Source organism: Sylvia atricapilla, chromosome 6 (genome assembly GCF_009819655.1).
Source record: "Sylvia atricapilla isolate bSylAtr1 chromosome 6, bSylAtr1.pri, whole genome shotgun sequence".
NCBI classification, from domain to species: domain Eukaryota; kingdom Metazoa; phylum Chordata; class Aves; order Passeriformes; family Sylviidae; genus Sylvia; species Sylvia atricapilla.
In genome coordinates this window covers 49,656,857-49,677,780 of record NC_089145.1, presented here as the reverse complement: position 1 = coordinate 49,677,780, position 20,924 = coordinate 49,656,857, and the positions used below count along the sequence as shown (strand labels likewise).

Sequence of the window (20,924 nt, the reverse complement as noted above, 5' to 3'; positions counted from 1 at the left end):
TTCATATTAAAAGTAACTACAACAAGAACCCCCAAACTGCATTAAGAGACAAAGATTTGAGTAACCTACTAGCAGGGCTGGAAGCAAAATTCTATCTTTGTTCAAGGAATTTGTATAGTGGCCCTTTCCTTTTCTACACCTTTTTTTTTTTTTTTTTTTTTTTTCAATAGTTATTTAATGTAGTCATTATACTTGATTATGGCAGTTTGAATTGGGATGCTGCCAAAAAGACACTATTTAGCAGGGTCTGAGGGGCTGGATATTTGAAAAGGGTATTTTAATGCATCTCCCCTGCTTTGCCTTGAAAAGAGCTTATAGGGATTTTCTCTAAATGTTCTCGAGGATCTGGGGTTGATTGGGGTGGGAGGGAAACACCAAACCTTAAGTATCTTTACCCAACATGAGATTTTACAAAGTAAATAGCAGAGATATATTTTAATAAAAAAGGAGAGGCTAATTCACGCAGAAAAGACACAAGTATATTATGTTTATTCCCTGTACTACACTTAAAATTTTTCAGACAGCTTACCAAATCTTCCCAATCGATATCCCAGCAGATGTTTCAATGTATATTAAACAGATATAAGAGATTAGGGGAACAGAATATAAAGACATGCACACATGGACATATTTAGAAAGATCAAAATCCACAAGAGGAAGAGCCCAATATGTGGAGTAGTGAGAGAGAAGCCTAAGGTATAAGAATAATGCAGCAATAATCCTAATTGCAGGTTTGCCACTGTGACAAGCTCTGTGGGGAGGGCAGAGCTGCGGGGCTGGCTCTGGGCTGCTCAGAGTCCACCAAGCAGAGCCTGGGCACAAATCCAGCTCATCACAGATTGTCACTGCAAGACTGGATTCTGTGCATTCAAGTGCAAGGTTGAACCCAGAGAGGAAAAGTCAGCCTTGCCACAGGACTGTGATATATCAGAGAATAATTTTCTGACAGAGAAGTACTTTAGCTCCCAAGAGAGTATTTAGATAAACCATTCTCTTAGTCACAGGGGGAAAGGAAGGGACTTTAAGTTTTCTTCTACACAACTAATTATTAAAAGAAAATGTCAAAAGGTGACAGGAAACGTGAATTTTCAAAATTCCTTGAGCAGAACAAATTATTAAAGAGTAAAATCTGGTAAATAATCTAGCCCTTACTATTTTTATTTCGTTGGGAAATTGTCCTTGTTTAAGTAGTCAACTCTAACTAGAATTAACTTGCATATTAAAATAATCTGCAATTAATATGAATGAATATTCCAAAGTTCAGAATACACCATTTTTCCTCCTAGACCATTTTACTCCTTTACTCCTAGAAATTATTGCCACCTCCTCTTTCTAAACCATGTAAGTAGTTTGTTTAAGTAACATCCAAGTCTCCAGTAATTTCTCCATTTCCAAAGAGGAGCCTTTGTGGCTGGAAAGTTTGGGTGTCAGGCAATCACTCCTTAGAGTGACAGCTTCAAGCTACAAGGCTGAAGAGCCTTGTGCGGCCTGCAGCAGTGGAACTTCTCCTTTTCTACCCATTCACACAACTTCTTTTTCTTTTTTGCGAAATGTTTTGCTCCTTACCACAAGATCAGCTGAAGTCTCCATTCCTTTCATATCACTATGACATGTAATTATTTTAAATTATTTTGCTGAGCTCCTAGGAGGACTTACAAAATAAAATTAAAGAAAAAAATATTAAGCTGTGGGCAAGGACAGACAATCCAGTCTCCTCCTGAGCCAACCCAAGGGTCAAACATCTGTCACTTCCTTTTATCCCATGTGTTCATCATAAGAAAGCCCTGTCACACTGGAATAATGTTCTTGCCACTATCTTCTTTATGTGGAAGAACTCCAACATGACATAGATTTTTGCAGTAGGTAAAACCTAAGGCAAAAGATACACCAACAACACATTTTCTCTGACCTGCCCAGAAAAATGGGTATTTTCAAATCCACAGTGCCATACATTTGTCTCTGAAGAATGCAGCTTTGTCTGCAACCTTGGCAGCTTGGCAACATAAAATTACTTTAAATAAATATCTAATATCATGTAGGATAAATATAATGAATTAGTCATTCCTCCTTACCACAATGTAGCAGCATTCCTGAAAGCCAGGCTCTATTAGCATTTTGAAGAGGTATTGAGACAAGGATGGGTGTCCTGGGGATTACTACTCTGCGAAGAAAAAGATGAGACAGTGGTAGATGATGAACTGCAATCAGGATGCTGCCACAGCCTCTACATACATCCCTACACATTCCTGCAGTTTTGTTTGTAACTTGATAAAGAATTACCTCATAAATCTGCTAAATGTTTAGCTCTTTTCCTCTTTTGCTTGTAAAGGCATACATTCTTAAATAGACTTGCAGGTTCAGTGAATCTGTAGGCGAACAGCTCCTTTGGATACTCATTTTACTGTTAAACCATAATAACATTGTTATGCAAAGAAGTAAAACTAAAAATGTAATGTGTATTAAATGTTGCTTTCAGGCTGCAATTATCAGCACCTAAAAAAAAAAAAATCCTGCACCCCAAGGATCATGTTGTGAACTGGTATCAGTTGATACAGTCTCATTATTCATTGAAAAGTCTTTCATTATTATTTGCTCTTCTGATCTTGTCAGTTCACTCTTTTTATTACAGTTTTTTCCCGTGGGTGCAAGTGAGTGTGAGTAGGGGATATCCACTTCACTGGCAGATAAACTCACACAGAGCATCCATAAACAGGCATAAAGACAAACATGTCATCTGCCATAAAAACATGCAGATCTGCAGAGCAGAAACTAACACCCTTAAAATCAGGAATTACTATAGAGAATACCCAGTAATTCCTGAAAATCTATACCATCTTTCGCTTCTTTATGAGCCAATGGATGAAACAAGGTATGCATACAATCTGCAGGGAAGTGCTGCAAATAGAGCAGCTATTAACTTTCAGAGTTACAGGAGGAAAAAAGGTTTTATTTCCACTACATGTCTCATTCTTGTTTTCTTTACCTTGTTGGCTATGACCCTGGCCTAGCCAGGCTCACCACCACATATGTTTCTATTTAAGACTGCTTACAGATCCCTTGGTTTGAAGGCTGCCTTGCTCAGCTGGGACCATGACACACCTGCATGGGAAGAAGACTACACCTAAGCTTGAAACAATTCAATTTAGTACCCTCTGCAACAGTGAAAACTTTCCACACCTGGTGGGAGAGACTATTGCATAATCTCCCCATCTTCCATTCCACAAAGAATGGTCACTTTTATTCATTTCTCACCAGAATGTGAAATAGGTACTGACAGATGCTATAAAACAAGTTCATCCTCACTCATCATTGAAGTGCTGTCATTGAACTATCACTGAGAATGCACAGGGCATATGGGGGCCCCTTTCTTCATGATAGATAACACACTCACGTCCTCCATGATTGCTGTAATTATCAGTAATAACCAGATGTTGCATCACTGACTCCAGAAGACACGCATCCGAATATATGCAACAAGTCAAATCTGGCTCTGTCTGAAGTCTTGATGGAATACCAGGGAAAACCAGAAGTGAATGTGTACTGTATTCCATGCATACCTGTTCTTGATTTTATTAGGATCTTGAGATGTATTAATTATTCAATAAATCATCTGTCCATAACAATAAGAACATTTACTTATATGCAAATATCAGCATTTGCTAATAACAGAAATTTAAACTGCCATTTCATAACCACCCCAGTTATCACAGTAGTCCAGTGAGATGTGGTAGCCATACATTACAGAATTCACACAAGGACAGAGTGGTTGAGGTTTGAAGGGACATCTGGGCATCATCGGCTTCAAACTCCCTGCTCAAACACCTACACCACGTCACCAAGGACCATGTCCTGACAATTTTCTAATATCTCCAGGAGTGGAAACACCACAGTATCTCTAGGCAACCTCTTTCAGTGCTCAGTCACCCTCAACAGCTAAAGTTTTCTATGCTCAGATAGCACTGTTGCGCCACCAGTATTGTGCCTATTGCTTCTTGTCCTGTGACTGGGCGCCGCTGGAGAGATCCTGGCTCTGTCCTCTTTGCATCCTCCTTTTGGATATTTATCCACATTTGATGAGATCCCATTCAAGCTGTCTTTTCTCCAAGCTAAAGGTCCCAGCCCTCTCAGTCTTTCCTGAAAACAGAGATGCTCCAATCCCTTAATTGTCTTCCTGGCCATTTCCTAGACTCCCACCAGTATGTCCATAGACTCTCTCCTGTAAATCTTTATCCACCTGTACTGAGGAACCTGAACTGGACACAGGACTGTGGGTGTGGCAGAGCAGTGCTGAAGGGCAGAACCATCTCCCTCAGCTTGCTGGCAACATTGCCTCTTGCAGCCCAGGGGTTTTTTTTGTTTTTGTTTTTTTTTTTTTTTGGCCTTCTGCGGAGCAAGGAATCACAATGGTGGCTTGTGTTCAACTTGGTTGCCACCAGGACCTCCCAATACTTTTCTGAAAAGCTGCAGTGTATGCTGGGTGGTCCTGTGCATGCATTGGTGCAAGGGGTTGTTCCTCTCCAGGTGCAGGATTTTGCAGCTCTCCTTGTTTAAATTCCTGCAGTTCCTGTCAGGCCATTTTTCCAGCCTGTGTGGTCCCTGTGGAGGGCAGGACCACCTGCTGCTGTACCAACCACTCCTCCCAGTTTGTCATCTTCAACTGCTCAGTTTTGTCCTTCATAAGATGATTTCAATGAGGTTATAAAATGTCACCATAAAACATATAGACTTTGCTTTGAAAGTATACCCCCACTTGCACAGTCAGCACTTGTTTGCTGACTACAATCCACAGAACAGTAAGCCCCCTGCATTTTCTTAGCAGATACCTTAAAGCAAAAAAGAAAAGTGAAAAGATTGTGACTGCTGGTCTAGGAGAAAAGTACTGAGTTAACGGTGTTACGCTAGTCCACAAAAGTGGAGTATTTCTCCTGTCAGAGTGTTGTGTTCCTCCTGGACGAGTAGAAGAGAAAAAAGGGAACAAAATTCTGCCTGTATTCCTCATCCAAAAACATTGTAATAAACCTCTGCTAAGGCATTCAAGATGGAATACCATATCACTTTGGTGGTTGCAACAGAAAAAGTCTCTCACTCTCCTTCTGTCATTTGGGCAATACTTTTTAAGAAGAATTTCCAAAGGAATACTGCTGGCCGCTAATACATTGCTGGTCAGTACCACCATTACGTTATTGTCACTGTAGCATTGAAATTTTATCCACAGAAATGTTCCTTACAGGAACATCACAATTTACTTTGCCATGTTTGAAAAGTCTGACATTTCCACAGACCAGCACTTCCCATTTGCAAATCCGAGGCTGCTTTCCAAAGGTCTCTACACATCAGAGCTCCCACAGGACAGCAGAGACGACAGCAAGCAGCCAAGCCTTGACTAATAGGCTGACACTGCTTTATGGTAGGACACCCTCCAGCTGCTGGAAAGCAATGAAGGGAGACTGAAACATTACCAGAGAGAGAGGGACAACTTTTAGCCTGCCCATTTCTGCTGAAGGACTAGAGTAGGAACATTTATGGATCCACTAATATGCAAGACAAGCAGATCTTTTTATCCAGCTTTTGTTACTTTTCAAAATACCCTTATCTATTAATTATTTCATGCTGAATCAACCTACAAAAATTCTTTACACCCCACTTATGTCACAGATTTCAGATGTAGGGACTAGATGGCACCAAGCACTTTTGAAAGCATCAACTTATATTTTTATGGATCTATAAATACATGAGGGATGTTTTCACTGTGACAGATGCAAATTATTAAAAAGGCCCCAAGGTTCCAGACAGAGATTATATATTTTATTATATAAGTTGGTTCCTTTGTGAAGAACAGATATTCAATCCCTTCCTCAGGTCTGATAAGGAAGCACTGAGGGTCACGCTATGTCCAGGATAGGATCAAGGTGCCCTCAGCCTAGGTGCTGTGATTGCTGGAGTCACCAGGCAGAACAAATTTCATCTGACTCAGATGTGGGCACATGACTGGAGTTCTCTTGTGTTAGTCAGACACTAGAGAGCTGTATTCTCGTGTGCTGGCTCTGTGTCAAGGGATGAGGGGGGCAGAAGATGCACAGAGCTGACTCAACAAAGATTTTTGAACAAGGATCCACCAGCCACTCAGCCCACTGCAGTCTGTAGCTCTGGCATTTTGGAGTGGACTTCAGGAACCCTCTTCCCAGCTGCAAGCTATTGGCATATCAATAACGCCGATGATTTAATTCACTACTGAGTTTTGAGAGGTAGGGTATGAGCACCTGCAGAGCAGAAAGCAGTGCCAAAAGGAGGGAGGAGGGGTCATCAGCCTTATGGAAGAGTAGGAGGACGAAGCTTCTACAAGCTACCAGAAATAGAGGGATCTGCCAAAGTGATTATAAGTAAAATAAGTATTTATATTTGCAACTCATGGTCATAGCATTGATATTATTATTCCTGTCCTCCTTTCACGCTTCTTCGACAATCTGATGTTGAAAATACAATTGCTTGACTGCAAATGGAAGCCTCAGAGTTGCAGCCTGCAGTGACCAGCAACCCTTCCAATGCAGTGATCCAACACTACGATACTCTTTTCCAGCTGCACTGTTCTCCCATAGGTATTGTCAGGATTAAGCCTTTGTCCTCTTGTTGCCACCCTTCCACCACAATAACGATTGGCTGAATCCCTGAATTCCAAAGATGGATATACAGTGTGTGGCCAATATGCAAAGGATTTCAGTGTCTTGCCCACTTTTAGGCTACCTCATTTTGCCACATTGAAACAGACCCTTTGCTTATGTCAAAGACACTGAGATGTCTTTGAAACAAGAGAAAGATGTGAACTAATAATGGTGGAGAAGACTGGGATTGGCCTTTCCTTCTTATTCCCTCTTCTCCACAGCTTTACTGAGGTGTTTATTACTTTGGTGTCCACCTGCTGACCTGTACAGTATGAATTTGAACTGAGGGGAGTTTTACAGTTAAAAAAATACAAAATACCTTTTAAAGTCATACTTGAGCAGATACAAAATCTGGGAAACATCATCCAAATGTTATCATAAGTGAAATAAAACGAAATCATAATTCAGCCAGACTCAGCATTACTCAAATGCAGTGTAAAGTATTGCTTCTAATGCCTGAATCTGCTGCTTTTTATTAGTTTCACTCCTGAAAACTATAAATCCTTGATCAGATATTCTCTCCTGAACTGCAAAATAGAATGAGTAAAGTCCGTTTGGCTAGGCAAGAGCAACAGTTATTGAGATCAGAGAGATCTAGAGCAACAGAGTTCTACAAATCAGCTGTCCTGGCATGACAACTGGTCATACAAGGACTGATAAGATCTTCCATACAAATGGTTATTTGGAAGATTATGACTGCACTCAGTGGACCCGGATCCTTCAAAAGCATGAAATGACTTAGAAAATTGAGGGGACATATTTTTTGCGGGTACTTAGGTAGTCACTTGTCTATCTCATTACACAGCTAAATAGCTCTGAAAATGTAATCTTCAGTCACAGTCTCGAAGGAGACAGATTTTTAGAGGTGCACAGATGGCCAGGAGGTTTACAAAGTGCCTGGTTGTTTAGTTCACTATAAAATCAATGAGAGTTAAGGGTCTCATATTAAACCACGTTGATCTGCCTAATTAAAAACCACAGCCCTGTGTCTGGTTAAAATCAGTAAGGTTGGAGCCTTGCAAGCTCTCAAAGCTGCACTTTGGCCTTCTGTGAGGTAGTCCTCAGGCAGGAGTGGCTGATCAATGGGAATGAGGAGGGGAGAGGTGTCAAGCCTGAACCAGCCTCCAGGCACAGCTGGACTGTCAGGACGGAGGGCTGGCAACAGCAGGGAACAGACACTCCATAGAAAACTGACACTAAAATAGGCCAGCTCAGACCTTCACAAAGACACTTCAATCATATCTGCGCAGTTTAAAGCAAACTGGGTTTGCTTAGACCATTTGAGAAGGTGTTTTTCTTTAAATAGCAGCTTAGGATGAGAGCTGCCACTTCCAATTTAATCACCGTTCTTTAATACAGGCTGGTGCTTTGCAGCTGGATAATTAACCTTGATATTCATTTGGACTTCAAAACACCCGATTCCCATTGCTGTCAATTAGCTGACAAGGTCAAGTGTGTGTTGATAGAAGATTTTCCTGTGACCCTCGGCAATACGGCATTTGGGAAATTTTAGCCCTTCACAACTAAAAATGAGAAGTGACATTCACAGAATCACAGAATGGTTGAGGTTGGAAGGGACCACTCCACTTCTAGTGAAGTGGATCCACTAGATCCACTTGGAGATCCAGTCCTATCTCCCTGCTCAAATAGGGTACTCTGGAGCACTTTACTCAGAATTGTGTCCAAGGAGATTTTTAGTATCTCCTCAACCTCTGTGGGCACCCTGCTCCATTGCTCAGCCACCCTCACATTACACAATTTCTTCCTCATATTCAGATGAATTTCTCATGTTTCAGTTTCCACTTGTTGCCTCTTGTCCTATTGCTCAGCACCACTGAGACTGTGAATTCGTCACTGGATTGAGTCCACTAAACAAAACAGATGTATATTAGGGTTTAGCCTACTTTCTGCTCTTATGGCAATGCACCTTTCCAAAAGACCCTCAAGATAATTTTCAAATCTTCTTGTTGCAGCTGGTGTGCACAGAAGATGCCTCCATCTCAGAGCACTTAGAAGCTACCATACTTTTTAACACCAATGTAAGGCTGGATGCAGTGTTATAAATGACTGGTACACAATGATTTTTGATATGAGAGGCAGTACAATAAACACTGCAAATCAAAATGAGACAAAAATGTGGGAAGGGCCAGTGGCATTTCATTCTTTCCACTGATTTCTTTGAATTTATAATAAAGAGTTACATCCTACTGGTAACAAGATTAAATTAGTGGGCAGAAAGAAATTTGAATCAGACCGTTTTCCTGATATGCCACAGTGGGTTGTGTTCTGCTAATGAGTGTTAACCCTGCAATCAGGTAAACATTCACCATGAGAAATGAACAACCTTAATCAGGGCTTTTAAATCAGCCAGAACAGTCAACAGCTAAAATGAAATTGGCTCAAATATAACTGCTTTTCCTTTTAAATATTGTTCTTCCTTCCTTTTGAGGGTGGGAAATAATAGCATAAGTGAAACATTCCTGTGGTAAAAGAGCAGCTCCAGTCCCTTCCATGTTAGAGACCGTGTCCTGTGACTAAGAAGGGATTTACTGATTGATGCTCAATGCGATGGTTTTGAACAGGCTAACTAGAGCCTTTTGTGAAGGTTCCTAATCTGAACTCAGTCTGAGTTCCTAATCTGAACTCAATCCATATTTCTGAAGGACTTTACCTCATCTCCCAAGTACAAATAGCAAAATAATGGAGAAAATAAATAAGGGGGGCAGGAAGAAAGAAAAAAGACGTTTTAGTCTGTTGTGTTTTTCTCTGGATTTGATAATGACATCAACCTGTGGGCCTTTATCTGAAACATTCTGACAGCAGAAAAACACTGACTACTCCATTTTCTACACAGGGTCAACATTACGAAGAGGAAAAACGGGCTTTGAGCCATGAAATAATTGCACTCAATAATCACCTAATAGAAGCCAAGGTGACAATAGATAAGTTGTCAGAAGACAATGTAAGTATTTAATTACACAACTGTGTTAATTTTGAGATTATATTCAGAAACAAGTTAGGTCTTGGACTTCCCATGAAGTAAAATGGAATAGAATAATATAGAATAATATTTTACCTTTGTAAAAAACGTAACTTGTTACCTCAACAGTTAAAATTTATGTTTGTTTGATTGTTCCCATCATTTTGTAAATCCAGCTATTCTTAAGCTATAAGGTTGTGGTAAGATGTTTCATTGATATTTTTTTCCTTATGTCCAGCCTGAAACTGATGAAATAATATTCCAAGAAATGGCAATATTCCCACATTGATTTTGCCAGTACAGCAAACTGGTGCAAGAATATGGTCAGAGCTGTCGCAGGGACACATGTGGACTCATTGGAATGATTTTAAGCACAGTGTGGAGCCCTACATTTCCTGCAATTCTTTGATCTTTTGGTCTTTGCTCATCAAAAAGCTCAGCACAAGCAAGCCGTGCTAGCAGAAGGCAGGACTGACCCAGCCTGGTCACTCAGACCACTCCTGCAGGGAGTAAGAGCCAGGCTTTCCCCAGCAATTGTTCATGTGTAAAATTGTACCTATCTCTGTGAGGGACAAAACAGGGAACATCTCTGGCACTTGTCACCCTCCATCTCATTAAACACTGCTGAAAAATGGTGTGAGTAGTGCAGCTGGCAACAAGCTCATTAAATCCTTCCTGAGACAAACCTACAAAGACAGCAAAGAGAGGAATATTGCAGGCATTTAGTTCATTATTGCGCCATTCCTTCCACATTTAATAAAAAATTCATCTACAGAAGACATGTTTCTGTTAGCATTTATTTTCCAGCATCTTATGTTCAATCTTCCCATATTTCACATGAACTCTTAATCATAGCTGGGAGCATTTGATCTCATTAAAATGCCTGTTGATGTGAACTCTGCCTGTGCAATTAACAGCTTTTCAACCGAAATAAGAAAGTTCCCAATCTGACCCCTCACTTTCACAGAAGTTGTGTAGAAAGAAGAGTTACTTCATAACTCTAACAGCTATAAGTAATGGAGTGTGGTAAAAGTAATGGCCTACATCCAGGTTTTGGAAGTGCAGGTGTACCTCCAGGCTAATTCAGCTGAAATCAGTGGTTATTTCTTATTTAAAATAGAGGTGGGAAAAAATGCAGAACTCTCCATTTAAGTATGCATGCATTTATACTACTTCATGGAGTCATGTTTTAACTCCATTTGAAGTGTTTTCAGTATTCATAGTTTTACTGTGAGCATTAGAATATGGTCCAGAGGCCTCAAATAACAGTACCACTGCTTGAGCCTCGAGGTTAGTTCATGGACAAAGTTCTGCCCCCACAGGACTTGAGAAAATTGCATTAAATTAAGTCAGGGAGTTTTAGGTTGGATATCAGGAAGAAGTTCTTTATCCAGAGGGTGGTACTGGAACAGGCTCTCCAGGGCAGTGGTCAGAGCCCCAAGCCTGACAGAGTTCAAGAAGTGTTTGGACAATGCTCTCACTCACACGGTGTGACTCTTGGGGGTGGTCCTGTGCAGGGCCAACAGCTGGACTTGATGATCCTAGTGAGTCTGTGGTGGTTTTACATTTGCAGAATTTGTTTGCTAACTGGGAGATAGGATTTTGGGAGAAAAAGGCAAAAGCAGGCTCAACTTAGAAGTAAACACAGGTAGGTTTTATTCACATACACTAAGAGAAGAAAATAAGAAAAGAAAAAAAAAACACAATACAAATTAATTTCAAAAAAACACTTTCTCCCTCTACAAACTGTTTGTTTTCTACAAACAATGTAAAGAGGCAGAACTGAGAACTCCAGGTCAGTACCACTTATAAAACAGTCTTTCATTCAGTCTTTGAAAGAGAGAAGTCACTCCTGTTGTTTGGTAAATTTCCACAAGAGAAACAGTCTGCTTGTGGCTTCCAACTCACACAAAAGAAGGCTGCCCAGGAGATTCTGCAGTTGTGGAACTTCCCATATCAAGTAGCCTTTCCTATGACTACATATGGGCCCTAGACTCACAGACTGGGGTGGTACCTTTTAAAAATGAGCTGTTTCCAAAAAAGCAAAGGATCTTTTTTCAACTCAGGGAACAGAAATATCTTCTCAGTTCTTCACTGGTAGAGGGCTTCTTCTCATCTCTCTCTGTTCAGCCTCTCATGGGGGTCACAAAAAATCATAGCTGCTAAATCAATATTAACTCAGTTCATCACATACCTTTGCTCAAATCCACAAATCATCTCCCCAATCTATATTGTCTACGATTTAAAAGATTATCCTGTTACCATAATCTATAGCAGATTTTCAGCCTAGAACCAAGGCAACTCATAATCTCTGTAATTTAAAAAGTCACTCTTCCTTTACTGACTTTGACATCTCCATATTGTCCCTTTACATGTCTCCAACTTACCCTTTTCTCTCATCTCCGAGAGGGGTTAGGGTTTAAAGTCTCAATCTGTGCCAGGAAAGACTTAAAGCGTGCCCAGGCCTCCGTTAGTCAGGTGATCTCTGCAGCGGCAAATGTTCCAAAGCCACGCTGTAGGGGGGAGGCTGATGGATACATTCTCTTCCATCCCTCAATCTGAGGGCACCAGCCACTCGCAGCTGCTCTGTAAGGCCCAGCACAGGTGGGGGGAGAGATCCTACCCTCCCTCGGGCCAGGGGTGCAGCAGCCAGGGGACCGGGGCTTGGTCCTGCCATGACCCACCCTGATCGCCGGCGCTGCCCCGGACACCCGGACACCCTGCCGGCCTGCAGCCCGGCCTCCTCTGTGGGCTCTGGAGACCCGGACACCCTGCAGCCCTGTCTCCTCTGTGGGCTCTGGAGTCCTAACACCCTGCAGCCCTGTCTCCTCTGTGGGCTCTGGGCTCCCGGACACCCTGCAGCCCTGTCTCCTCTGTGTGCTCTGGAGACCCGGACACCCTGCAGCCCTGTCTCCTCTGTGGGCTCTGGAGACCCGGACACCCTGCAGCCCTGTCTCCTCTGTGAGCTCTGGAGACCCGGACACCCTGCAGCCCTGTCTCCTCTGTGGGCTCTGGAGTCCTAACACCCTGCAGCCCTGTCTCCTCTGTGAGCTCTGGAGACCCGGACACCCTGCAGCCCTGTCTCCTCTGTGGGCTCTGGAGTCCTAACACCCTGCAGCCCTGTCTCCTCTGTGGGCTCTGGAGACCCGGACACCCTGCAGCCCTGTCTCCTCTGTGGGCTCTGGAGTCCTAACACCCTGCAGCCCTGTCTCCTCTGTGGGCTCTGGAGTCCTAACACCCTGCAGCCCTGTCTCCTCTGTGGGCTCTGGAGTCCTAACACCCTGCAGCCCTGTCTCCTCTGTGTGCTCTGGAGACCCGGACACCCTGCAGCCCTGTCTCCTCTGTGTGCTCTGGAGTCCTAACACCCTGCAGCCCTGTCTCCTCTGTGGGCTCTGGAGTCCTAACACCCTGCAGCCCTGTCTCCTCTGTGGGCTCTGGAGTCCTAACACCCTGCAGCCCTGTCTCCTCTGTGGGCTCTGGAGTCCTAACACCCTGCAGCCCTGTCTCCTCTGTGTGCTCTGGAGACCCGGACACCCTGCAGCCCTGTCTCCTCTGTGTGCTCTGGAGTCCTAACACCCTGCAGCCCTGTCTCCTCTGTGGGCTCTGGAGACCCGGACACCCTGCAGCCCTGTCTCCTCTGTGGGCTCTGGAGACCCGGACACCCTGCAGCCCTGTCTCCTCTGTGGGCTCTGCGGTCCCGGACACCCTGCAGCCCTGTCTCCTCTGTGGGCTCTGGGCTCCCGGACACCCTGCAGCCCTGTCTCCTCTGTGGGCTCTGGGCTCCCGGCCAGCCCCGGCCACTCTGAGGGCAGCCAGGACCTGAGCCGGGCTCCCCTCAGCTGCTCCATGCGCTACCTGCTCGCCGGACGGCTGGGAAAGAGAGAAATCTCCAACCCAGCTTCAGCTTTTATGAAGTATTTAAGCTTTTTATGGGTTTACCAAAGTCGCCTTTCCATTTTCTGAGTGGTCAGAACTGCATGTCAGTCCAAAACCTGCCCCTCCGTAGGTCCCTGTCCTTTCCAGAGAATTCTAAGGTCCTAGCAGGGCGATGCTCTTTCAACCCATGACAGAGTCTCTTCCAGCTCAGGATAATCTATGATTATGTGTAGTATCACTAATAAAAGTAAAGCTTCTGTTCCAAATTTTAAAATAAAGGACTACAAAACAAACCACTAATATTATACCTAATAACTACAGAAGTGACAAACTGAAGAATCCTACATGGGGAGAATGATTTTGTCTTAGCAATATGCTTTTCTTCAATTATATTTCCCCTCTCTCTTCTGACAGAAATGTAAAACGATGCTTTCGATACAAAAAAACCCCATATTTTAAACTGTGGGAAACACTTCTAGCATTAATTGCCAGTTGTTGTTCTAGTTGCCACAGATATGGCTGGTTTCCATTCAGGCAAATATTAAAGCAGGGAAAGTCACTCCAGTCACACGGCTTGGCCCACCAGGTTGAGAACAAAGTACACGTGGCACATGTAGCTCACATGTAATTTTTCTGTAGTAATTTTTAAAGCTGCTAAAAATAAAGTGTCAGAAATGCTTTTCGTCCTCTCCATGACAACCGCTGCGCAGAAAGAGAGGCACAGAGCTTTTGAAGAAAGGATTAGGTTCTGGAGAGATATCATTTTTGTGTGCCTGGAAATGCCATATGGGACTCAGGGTACCTGTCTGTGCTATACATTGTGCAGCAATATATATTTGGTTTAATGTGCATGCAACATATTAAAATCACATGCGTGTGCAACAGATTTTACTTCTAAATTGAATTATTGGGCTCTTTTTCAGGAATGAAAATAGTGTGTCCTAATATAAAATTTTAGACCGACATGAATGTCTCCCCAGTACACTTGAGGCAGAAGGGGCATGTATAAAATCTCACAAAGATAAAGAAAAAATCGCAAAATCAAAGTGTCCAAAAGGTCCTTCAATATGAAGGTAAATGAACCAATGTTCACAGGAAAACTATGGTCATCGTTCAAAGATTCACAAGAACATCTTGTTGCATCTCTTATTATAAAATACCTTAAAATGGTATTTTAAAGCAGAGGAAACATCTTTTTCACAGAAAAGTTCTTTATCAGTTTTTAAGAGAATTAATGGAGCCATTAAAATCGGCATGCAATAAAAATATAACATTAACATTGGAGAAAATCCAATTGTATCAGTATTCCACACCTTTTGTCTATAAACACATACTAATTTTTACTGACTAACACAGCCCAGTGTACATAGCACTTTTTATGCCTTGTATATCTCATCTCTGCCCACCTATAAAGTCAGTTTCTGAAGCCAATCTTGGTTTTAATGCAACTAGATAAGGAAAAGGAAGAATAAAATACTACTCTTACCTTCAGGGAGCCAGAGATAGTGGTTGAAGGATACAGTTACACAGTCATGTGTGCTAAATTAAATTTAGGTGAAGGGCAAGTCTGTGTGCTGAATTTTCCCATTAAACAGGCTGTTGGAGACATTCAATACAAAGATAGTATAAGAAGCTTGCTTAAATTCTCTCCTTCCCTGTGTGGAATTCTCATGGTAATTTCTTGCCCAGTGAAAATATTCTGTTCTGCAACATCAAATATTTGCAGTGAGATTTAATATATTTCTATAGCAGCATTCTACAAGATATTAAAGGAGCCAGGAACGATCAAGAAATATCAAAAGGAGAAAGAGTCTCCCGTTCTAAAAAACCAACACAATGTGTATTTCTGTAATAAATTTCTCCCACAGTCTCATAAGATTATTTTAGCACTTTCTAAAGTAGTATTTTATTACTGATCTGGATAATACTCAGTAAAAAAAATTTGGTTTTGCTTTAAAGATCATGGCTTTATAGCCTTCACAGTACCATACATGTTAACAGTATAAAATTCAGTTCTTAATGGTAAATATCCATCTTCTGAAATGCAGATTGCTGTTCTGTTGTAGCAGGTCTCAAAAGTTTATTCTTAGTAATTTTATCAGCTCTCACAGAGCAAAGGGGGAAATATCTCTGGTTTGTGCAAGAAACAACAAAGCATCTTAATTTGTTTAGAAATTAAAGTATGCTCCAAATCTCCCCAAAGTGAATTTTGAAGAGATTGATCAGGCATGGGAGAAAGGCTGAAAGCCACGAGAGCATTGCAGACTTTAAAGAAGAGATTATTTTTTTGTTTTTTTCCAGGAGCTCTACAGGAAGGACTGCAATTTAGCTGCTCAGCTTCTCCAGTGCAGCAAGAACTATGACAGGGCACATAAACTTTCAGAGGTAATGTGAGAAAACTTGTTCGATGAGATAAATATTATATGGAAAACAGCTTATTTTGCATGTATCAGTTCCAGAATTTGTTTGCCCTTAAGGCTTTTATTCCTCCACACACCCTCCTTTAAGCCACAGGAGGCCTTGTGCACCTGCTGGTGTTTGTGCAGTCAAGGGAGGTGCTGACAAAATGACAGCCCATGGTGGAACTTGAAGATACTCTCTTTCCCCAAATCTCTCCTAGCCAGCAGAACGGGCCTCCACTGATTGCCTGTAAAACAAAGGTTTTAGCAACACTAAGTGCTGTGAACTCCAGAATGCAAAATGTTGTGCAGGAGCAGTGGGGTGAGAGACGGGAAATGACAAGTTACAGGCGTCAGAGATTCTGATATAATCAATTTTCCTCCTGAAGCTATTTTCCAGTCCAGCTAGTTTCCAAACTTGAATTTTAAAATGGACTGCCAGAACAAATATCTTTTTCTAAAGAAACCAGAACACCGAATGATTGATTTCCAAGGTGTAAACTTTAATTAATAATCCTCGCTTCCAAGGAAACGAGGCTTGAGAAATAGGTTCCTTAAAGGGGAGGTAAATATTATCTTAGTAAATAAGACAGTTCTTTAGGGATCCAGGCCCTACACAAAGCAATAGTACCTTCCTCACATATATTGCTTCAGTGAAGGTTACAGAGAATAGCCTTTCCTTCATCAGTCCCATCAGGTCAGCATCCCCCCAAATGGCCTCTCTTGTGCAATTCTGCAATGGAATATTGCAAAATTAAATTTGGAATATACAAACCATCTCTGAGTTAGTAGATGGGTTCAGAGCACTGAACAACCCTGGTAAATAAAGATGAAGCAAGATTCTTCTGGCCAACAGGCAATGATTTTATGGAACAGACACAGAACTTCCAAATTAACTTCCAAATTATCATTGTCCTGCTTTTTTTTTTTTCTGTTAACTGTTTTCCCTTAGTAAATTGTATCGACGAATTATCATGAGATTACTTACACTTGAAAGCACCCTACCTGTTCTAATTAGGACTTAAAAGCATTAATTCTTTATTTGCAGAAAACCATCACAGATGTGAGATCTCCCCACAGTTTCCCAGAATGTCATATACTCAGTTAAATTGGCAGTCTCCACTCATAAGTCCAAGCATTTATTAATTTAGCAAGTGTGAATGTGCTGTCACAGCCAATAAATTCTTTACAAATGTAAATATTGCCTGATAAAATATTATCAGAAATATTATCCAGAAACCTAAACTGTAGTACAATGTAGTAACATGATAACAGTATCATTTTAGTAATTTCATTTTCCAGTGCCCACAAAATAATGGTTTTTTAAACACATTTCATAATCTTAATAACATATATAAAATAGTTCAAACAGTGGTGCTACAGGATACTAAAATAAGAGCTGTCCCATACAGCATTTTCACATTAAATTAACTGTATTTCTTTTTCTCATTTCTATGGCGATTTACACCAGGCCTATTTTACAACCTGCTTATTCAATTTTTGTTGCATCTGTACTTGCTATGACTAATGCTGCTGTCTGCCAGCAGACTGGCAATATCATTTATTTCCAATGGAAGACATATGAGTTAATTAGCAACATAATGATTAATCCAAAATATCCTGGAAGGTGCATTGGTTGAAAAAACACTCGTCCTACTACAAATAACAAGAATGCCATTTCACTGCATGCTGTATTCTGAACACAGTGAGGTTTGGGGATTAAATCAGCTTTAAAAACTTCCCAATTAAGCTAAAAGAGAATCTCCATATCTTACAAAATGTGAGGCCATGACAAAGAGCAGGCACCTCAAATTTCCTTTGCCAAAAATAAAGGGGAAAGGAACAACCACAGGTATTTGTAGTGTTCTCTCCTCTAGAAGAACAAATTTAAGGAGGAAGCGGGATTGCTAAGGTCATAAGGTTAACCACTGATTATTTTGTAAAGAGGAACTTGATTTCTAGTTATAAAAAGAAAGTGCTGAGTAAATCAGAGTTCAGCCCAGCACTGAAGGGATAAATTCCCAAGGGGCATAAATCAACATGAATATCAAAGGAGCTATCACAAACTCAAAACTTATTCCAAACATGAATTCTGATTTCCAGCAAGAAATACTGAGAGACAACCTCTCTCATATTGCTGTCTGATCATTGATAGAGATCTGAAGCGAGCAAGGCAGATAAAATATGACAAGAAAGCATGCTTGGTGATACCTGAGTAGGCTTCATCAAGGAATGTCATCTCTCTCTCTTCTGGTCCGCATGACAGAATGGCAGGTGAAACCACCATCCACAGCCCTGATCCTGGCCATCTAAAAAAATAGCCTGTATGATTTCTGATACATAACAGACATTGATTAATTCTGTCACAGGAATCACAATGTGGATTCAGGTCTTAGTGCTCATTTCTGTGAGTGAGTTAGGACATGTTGAGGCTTATGTGGATGCTTGATCTGACAAGTAGTGTCCAACTGAAGGGGCAAGGAAGTCAGTTTGATCTGCTTCTTCCCAGCTCAGGAATAATCCTGTCACAGCAGCCAGTACTACTTCTATAAGTGTCAGTCAGCTTTTCTGCATCTTCAAACAGCATTGTTTATCAAATGTGATGCTGGAGGGCAGGAGCCAATTTGGCATGGGGTTGTAGGCAAGATGAGCTCGAGGAAAGGCAAAAGAAGAATAGAATAAATCTGATCTTTTCCTCCTTCCTCACCCCTGCAGAGACCTCTGTACACCCACACTCCAACTGCAAATCAGACCCAAGCAAATAGTCTGAAAAGTGTTGCTGTAGGCTGTAATTCCCTACCTGCCTTTTTAAGATTGTTGTTTACTACATCTTTTATTTACATCAGTAAAATAAACCTGGAAGTGCTGGGTTAATGGCTGGACTTGATGAGCGTAGAGGCCTCTTCTGACCCGAGCAATTCTGTGATCATTGCTATTCACCCTGATATAATCTGGAAAGAAGCATTTCAGTTTCACAGTGTTATCCATGAGCAAAAGCAGATGAAGATGCACAAATGTTAAGTAAACAAACAAAAGTAATTTGATTATATTTGTTCCCAGAAATGCAGAGATTGTGGCCATCACATAAGCCAAAGAACCAGGTATGGTATGATGTCATAAACAGCACTCATCTGACACCTCTATTGACACGTACCCTTTTCTCCTTTCTCCTTGCCATGTCTTTACATTGCAGTTGCCAACTGACTTTCAGGAAAGAGTCAGCATCCACCTGGAAAAACATGGGTGCAGCCTTTCTGTCCCCTTGTGCCACACCTCTTATGCTGATACCATACCCACTTGCGTCATTGCCAAAGTACTGGAAAAACCAGACCCAACCAGCTTGTCCTCACACTTGTCAAGCCCATCTACGAGGGATCTCAATTTTCAGGAGTCTGCTGGAAAAGTCGGACAAAGACCCCAGTACAAGTCCGACATCTACTGCAGTGACACGGCCCTTTACTGCCCCGAGGAGAGGAGGAGGGAGAGGAGGCAGAGTGTGGACACGCAGGTGAAAGACGTGGGGTTCCTGCGCTCCCAAAACTCCACGGACAGCACCGTCGAAGAAGATGGTTTCCATTCCAGCTTCTCCCACGAAGCCTTCCCAGAGTACATTACCTCTCTGCCAACCTCCAGCTCCTACTCCAGCTTCAGCGTCACGTCTGAGGAGAAGGAGAATGCCCAAGCCAACACTCTGACAGCCTCCCAGCAGGCCATCTACATGAGCAACCGAGAGGAGCTGTTTGAGAGGAAGTCACCGGCGGGTTACGAGCACCAGGGAAGCCCCAGGTTTGCCAAGGCCAAACCGGCGCAGCACATGGAGCTCGCCGACGACAACGAGAACTCGCCCACTTTCACCAGGACTCTGCCTCCATATGCAAACGAACCTTTTCATTTCTCAGCCATAACACCACAGCAGGCTCTAGCAAACCAGAAAATGAGGAATGAGTGCAGGAGCACCCACCTTTCAGAAGAAGACTTGCCGGGGCGATGGAGGCAGCTGAGCGTGGAGGACATTGGAGCATACTCCTACAGGAACGCTGGCAGGCTGTCGCCCTGCAGTTTCTCAGAGCAGTACTACAGCAGTCCCATCAAGAAGGGGGACAGTCGAACAAGCCCCATCTATGCCAGTTACAAAGCAGACAGCTGCTCAGAGGGAGATGACATCTGCCAAAGCAGACTTGTGGATTCTTGCTTCCTGAGAACAGACAGTGGCCTGAACATTGACATCAACACGAGCTGTAAACAGGACAAATTGCCCGGTTACAAAACAAAAGAATCAAGAGACCAAAAAAACGAAAGGATCACCGTCCAGTTATGCAGTAGCAAAAACATTGAGAACAGCCCAGTATTGAAAAGAGAATATGTGGACGTGAGCCCCAACAGCTCAGCTGAGTCACTCAATCAGAGCTCAGTGGAGGCTTCAGAAATCCACCAGTCTTCCATGGATCAAGGGAGCCATTCGGGTGTCCACAGCAAACAGCCGCAGTTCCAGCGGACTGGGAGCACTGGTCTGAGTCGGAAGGACAGCCTTACAAAAGCACAGCTATACGGAACCCTTCTGAACTAGGCATCTCCCCAAAAGGCAATAAGACAGCAAACAAAAGGAGGAAAGCAGCATTTGATACTTCTAGTGAACAATAAGGTTCTGAGAAACAGGATTATTATAAAATATATATTCATAATGGTACTATATGTTTAAAAAAAAATCTCTTCAAAAACGTTATACAGCACTTTTCACTTGACATCCTTTCCACATGGGAGACTATCCCCTCCCCTCTTTTATAAACCTGAAATATTTTTATAAACAAAAATGTATTTATTAGACTATCCTAAGCTATTTGAGCAGAATTCTTTTCCCTTCAAGCAGGTTTCTTATTTATTTTTTTGCATGAGGCCATCTGTGCCTAAATTCTTGGAAGAAAAGGGTAAAATCATGATGGCAGTGACAAATAAAATAAACCCACCTGATAGAATACCATAAAATGTCATGTGAAATCAAAACAAACAAGG

The 20,924-nt window shown here is 42.1% G+C and overlaps 1 protein-coding gene across 2 annotated transcripts in view; it reads left to right on the top strand.

The window, feature by feature from the left end:
* Window positions 1-20,576, top strand: part of BEGAIN (brain enriched guanylate kinase associated) — a 161,311-nt gene extending 140,735 nt beyond the window's left edge. For both annotated transcript variants that reach the window (XM_066321893.1, XM_066321892.1), the window contains 3 exons: window positions 9,514-9,621; window positions 15,817-15,900; window positions 19,108-20,576. In XM_066321893.1, coding sequence (XP_066177990.1) covers window positions 9,514-9,621; window positions 15,817-15,900; window positions 19,108-20,481 — 1,566 coding nt within the window. In that variant the 3' untranslated portion in view covers window positions 20,482-20,576. The remainder of the gene's footprint in view (window positions 1-9,513; window positions 9,622-15,816; window positions 15,901-19,107) is intronic.
* Window positions 20,577-20,924: the final 348 nt, after the last annotated feature.